General features: G+C 42.7%; 1 protein-coding gene across 1 annotated transcript in view; it reads left to right on the top strand.

Moving 5' to 3' along the window:
- Positions 1-5,367, top strand: part of Ska1 (spindle and kinetochore associated complex subunit 1) — a 10,495-nt gene extending 5,128 nt beyond the window's left edge. The window contains exons 4-7 of the mRNA XM_055622920.1: positions 817-914; positions 3,438-3,575; positions 4,387-4,556; positions 5,008-5,367. Coding sequence (XP_055478895.1) covers positions 817-914; positions 3,438-3,575; positions 4,387-4,556; positions 5,008-5,156 — 555 coding nt within the window. The 3' untranslated portion in view covers positions 5,157-5,367. The remainder of the gene's footprint in view (positions 1-816; positions 915-3,437; positions 3,576-4,386; positions 4,557-5,007) is intronic.
- Positions 5,368-5,635: the final 268 nt, after the last annotated feature.

The raw sequence follows: 5,635 nt of genomic DNA, 5'->3' as shown, positions 1-5,635 counted from the left end.
CCCTGTGCACGCCCTCACACACCCTGTGCACGCCCTCACACACCCTGCACCCCACTACATACACACTGTGCAGCCCCCCATTCTGTACACACCCCTGTACACACACACACTGCGCACCCACACTGTGCACAGACGCTCACCCTGCGCCCCCTTGTACACACGGTACGCCACAGGCACACACAAACACACACTGCACACAGACACTGAGAAACACCAAGCAAAAAACCTGAACTTAAAACTCGAAAACCAGAAGCATGAAAAATGCTTTTCATCTGGGTTGACCTTATTCCTCTGCTGCTGTTTCGTAGGTAGCACTGGGGAACATATACTAAGTCAATAAGAGCAACTTGCTAAATTGAAAAACATCAATATTTTATCTATTTCTTAGCTGCTCCCCAAGGCTAAAGTGTCTGTGAAAGACTTGCAGTTCAACCCCATCTCACGATTGTAATGTGAGTAGTTATAGTGCTTGTTCTCTGAAAAAAATAAAAAAAAATCCAATAGAGAAAAATATCGTCCTCTAGAAATAGCTTTAGAAGCTACAGGTCTCTCCCCCCGCCCTCCCCTTTGTGTGTGTTGGGGATTAAACTCCACCTGTACTTGGTGGGCAGGTGCTCTACCACTGAGCCACACCGCAGCCCTTGACCTCTCTGCTGTTATGTCGTTGTGGGACTGACCTGCTGCGTGTGGTGCTCTCCCACTTCATTCTGCGTTCTCAGTGTGTTCAAGGACGGAGTGTCATGGCCTCTCCTGACTGCATATCGAATCACACATGTAAAGGAGGAAGTCTTGATAACAAGCGTTTTTAAAATTTAGGAGCTCTGTGAATCTCTTGAAGAAGAGTTTAAAGATGTGGAGCATCTCAAAGAACACATTCCTTCCCATTTGCCTCAAGTGACAGTGGCCCAGAGCCTGTAAGTATACTTTTGCTCATTCCTGCCATCTGGAGGTGTTTGTGGAAACAAATATCGCAGTCATTTTCTGTCATGTACTTGAATTTTTTTTTATTTAAGTGTTTATTCAGTTTCTTCATCCTTGTAGTAGAACCATACTTTCCCCATCTTCCCCAGTTTTCTCATTCTGTGCCTCTGAGGAAAGTTATTCCCCCCCCACATTCTCCCACACACCACTGCAAGGCTCCTATACACTCTCCCCCCTCATGTTTAGCCCTTCAAGCTTTGGCCGGAACATGCTTTGCCGTGAGAAGAGGATGTGTAGTAGCATCACTGATCTTCCACTAGACCCCAGGCTCTTGCCTCCTGGCCAGATTGACAGTGAAGGTTTCTGGACATCACCAAGATTTTGACCTCTGGGTAGTATCTCCATTGACTCTTGGGAACCTGGGTAGCCACTGCCTTTAGGGTAAAAAAAAGCTCAGTGAACCCTGAAAATCAACTAGAGAAGCCATCAGCTTTATACCTGCCATTCTCCCAGAAGTCCTCATGCCTGGCTTTCAGCTGCCACTGCCACTACTCCTCTGAAAATGATGTCTTGAAGGCTGCAGGGAGATGAGTTTTTCCTCCACTGTGTATCTGCTTTCTTTGCTCCTAATGCATTTCCATGCTGCCCTGTGCTTCCTTGGCTGTCATCTTGCATTCCTCAGATGTGGTTCTGCCTTCCCATAAATGAGAGCTTGTGTGCGTCTGCTTGCCTGACCCCAGTTGTCAGTGGGGTCAGTGCTCTGAAGTGTCTAGTTCCAGCTTTGGCATCTAGTTTGGGGGTTCTTATGGTCTGCTGGAAATCTGATGAGGGAGCTGTTTTCTTTCAAACTTTGCAGGTCCAAGGCTGAACTGATTGGCTCTTTTGTTACCCATGTAACAAAACTATAGCTTTTATTGCTTAGGCAGGGCCTTCCTGTCTTCAGTTTCTTGTTCTCTTAGCTATCACCTGTCCAATATGTCTTTCAGGCTTTATGTCTTTTCTTCTTCCTTGTTCCCATTGCCTGGCTCTGAATAAGATCTTCTATCGATTTTGGTCTTTATAATATAAGACTCTCTGTGTTTTGTCCCCTTCCTTCACAGCATTTCTTTGCTCCTATCCTTCCAGACACAAAAATTGTGTTTGAGCAGGTGCTTTCAGTAGGTACAAATGTTCTATGGCTAACTTAATTTTTAGAGTGTTTATATATATGATTATAGTTGTATATGGTGAAAATTGAAAAGTAGTAAGTCAGTTATCCATTTATGTACAAGCTAAATTTAGAATGCGATATTACCAGTACCTTAAACCACTCCTGAGGCAAACTATCCCCGTGCTGCAGGGGTAATCACTGTCTGGCCTTGATCATGTCTAGAATTTTCCTACAAGAACAGGAGAAGGCTGCTAAGGTCATTAGAGAACAGAGGTCTCGTGGTTATTGGTCAGGATCATAGAGTGGGCTGGACACTGGATATCCAGAGGGAGTGGCCAGCATAACTGAACTGCTGTAGCCTGGCCTAAGTTATCCAGGTCAGGTCAAAGCAGAAATGTTAGTTGAAGATTTTTCAGTGAATACAGTCAGCTGGGTATGTGGGAGTTCTCAGGCACATCCTTAGTGCATGCTCAAGAAGAGAAAGTTCAGCAGAGAACCAGGTACAGTTTAATGATGGATGTCCTGTTAGCGTTCACAAAAGTATGGCACCATCACTGTCTTTTTGTTTGTTTGTTTGTTTTTAAATTGTAATTCCTACTATAGTCTTACTATACAGCTAAAGAGTATTCCTGATTTTATTGACAGCTCACAACAACCAGTCATGTTTATTGTGCTCTGGGTCTGGTCCCCAGCTGTTGTCCTTCTGGGGAATGCCTTTGCTTGTGTTTCTGTTGTATCTACAATTTCCTGATCTGGTATCTTTCTTGGAATAGTTCAGCTATTATGGCAGCATATATCTCTTCTATCTTGGCAGCGAAACAACTTAAAAGCTACAGCCTGTTTCTAGGCTCCATTTGCTAGTGAGAAAGGTGTAGACTGAGTTCAAGGGTTACCCATGGTTCTTGCTGGCCAGAATGAATCTTCAATAGGTCATGACTAATAGTAGTAACTAACAGACTACTCTAGGCTACATGGAAGATGACTGATGTTTCCAGCTTCACAGCTAGGGAAATGAAGAGAAGTGGTTTGGAGGCTAATTCAGCTTTACACATGTTGACTTTGAGAAGCAAATAAGAATACTGGTTACTGTGGTGTATATTCTGTGCATAACATGTTTTCGGTATATAAATGAAAACCCATACTCTGAAGACTTAGGAATTTAAGTTTTGAAATTCCTTTTATAATTTTGATCTTCATAACCAAGGGATATGGATACAAAGAAAAAGTTGGCTAAACTTATTAAATTGGGGTATGTCAGACATTTACAGATCTTCCCCCCCCCCCCCCCACGCACCAGCTTGAAGATATCTATTGTGCTTCTCAGTTCTGACAATTACCTGTGTGCATGTTCATCTCTACTCTGTAGAGCTGACAAACCAAATCTGGACCCTAAAGAACCAGTGGAAGTTGAGGAACCTGTACTGGCAAAAAAGCCCCCCAAAGAACAGAGAATTATTAAGGAAATGCAGTTTATAACTACTGACGAGTTTGATGGCGTTCCTGCGTAAGTACTGAGTATAAATTCTAATATTCAATCAAGCTTTATGGTTTAAATAGTCATATATATTGATCAGTCATGGTGTTGAAGTAAAAAGGCTGGGTAGTGTTTGTGACAGGGTCTCACTGTGTAGCCCTGTCTGGTCTGGAGTTCACTGTGTAGACCTTGAACTCACAGAGATTCTCTGTCTCCTGTCCTAAGCCCTGGTATTAAAGGTGTGTGCTACCATGCCCAGCTTGTCGTGTGTCACTTTGTGGCTTGGTGCTTGCCACTTTTCTTGGAGAAAGTCCTGCGTTTTAGGTACATTAACTGTTTGCAGGAATAAAATCATCAAGGGAAGACAGAAGAAATGTAATTATATTATAACCTCAAAGAAAAAGTTTGTATGCTTAAATAACTTTGGTCCCCTAGTCCTAAGTGACATATCTCAATCAAACCCCTCTCCTCAGGGGTCAGGGAACACTGCAGAAGAGGAGGTAGAAAGAGTGGAAGAGCCAGAGGGGATGGAGGGCACCAAGAAAAAAAGGCCCTGTAAGTCAACACGATCAAAGCACATTTGAACTCACAGGCTGAGCGGCATGCATAGGTCTTCACTAGGTCCGCTGCTTCTGTATTATCCAGTTTAGTGTTTTTACAGGATTCCTGAGAGCATGAATGAGTACGTCTCTGGTTTTTGTGCCTTTTCTTTTCCTTTTGTTTGTCTAATTCCAATATACTAGCTTTTGTTTTACCTTATATTTTATCTTAGTTTTAAAAGTAGCAGAAGTAAATCTTTAAATATATTATAAGAATAACTACATACTTTTTTTTTAAATAGGTACATGAAATCCCGTTTAACATATTGTCAAATTAATGATGTTATTAAAGAAATTAACAAGGCAGTAGTTAGTAAATACAAGATTATCTATCAATCAAAAGCATCTATGAGTTCTGCGAAGAGAAATCTCTACCAAAGATTTATTAATGAAGAAACGAAGGACACAAAAGGTAAAGAAATGGACTCTGTGAGGCCATGTCAGCTTGTGGGGTAACAGTGAGAACTAGAGCTAATTCTAGAAACGGCTGCATCTGGGGAGGCTGTCTCCTATGGGTGCTCGGCAGCTCCCCAAGCTTTAGTCCTCACACCACCCAGGGTCTTCAGTGAGGTGATAATGTTGCTGTGGCTTCCCTTTAGTTAACCAGAATGTCTGAAGACGTGAGAGGTCAAGGCATACCAATGGCTGCTCATCGACAGCAGGGCTACCCTGAAGAAATGTAGCAGTGCTGGCTTGCAGCCTCAGTAGATGGAACAGCATTTTAGCAGGGATACCGTTTCTCACTGTGTTTTGTAGATGGATAGGGACAGTAAGAAGGACTCAGCTGTTCACAAGGTGATGCCATAAAAACTTATGTGAGAGTTGGCCTCATGAAAGTTAGAATCTGGTGTTTCTCTTTTTAGGTCGTTTTTTCATCGTGGAAGCTGACATAAAGGACTTTACAGCTTTGAAAGCTGACAAGAGGTTTCATGTGATCTTGAACATTTTGCGGCATTGCCAGAGACTGTCAGAGGTCCGAGGAGGAGGACTTACCCGATACGTCATAACCTGAGGCTTTTGCAGACTCAAGACTGACAGTAGGGTATAGGTGGTGTGGTAGTCTTGAAATTTTATGTTTTTAGCTTCTACATTTCCTGGCCTTGTTTCTAATCGAAATAAAATTTTGTTTGGATAGAGCATATGTATTTTAAAAAATGCCTTTAGGGACGTGGATGAAGCTGGAATCCGCAATAAAGACATTAAGTCAAAGTCAGAAAGACAAATCCTGTCGCATTGTGGAACCCAGACTTAAAATGTATGTGTGTAAGTGTAGGTGGAGATCATGAGACCAGAAGTCTCAGGATCCTGGGAAGTAAGGAGAAGGGAGGAAGAGAGAGAATGATGTGATGGAGAGCAGCAGGAAGGATTATCTGGCAACCAGCCAGGGAGGGGTAGCAAGCTCAGGGAAGGGTAGGGGCTGAATTAGAATAAGCTATAGTGACACACCAGGAATGAACATGTAGTAATGAGTCACTTCTTTAAATTCATTAA

The sequence above is a fragment of the Psammomys obesus genome, unplaced genomic scaffold, assembly GCF_907164565.1.
Source record: "Psammomys obesus unplaced genomic scaffold, mPsaObe1.curated_primary_1811, whole genome shotgun sequence".
Lineage (NCBI taxonomy): Eukaryota > Metazoa > Chordata > Mammalia > Rodentia > Muridae > Psammomys > Psammomys obesus.
Note: the sequence above shows the minus strand (reverse complement) of the source record. Positions and strands in the feature narration are given on the sequence as shown.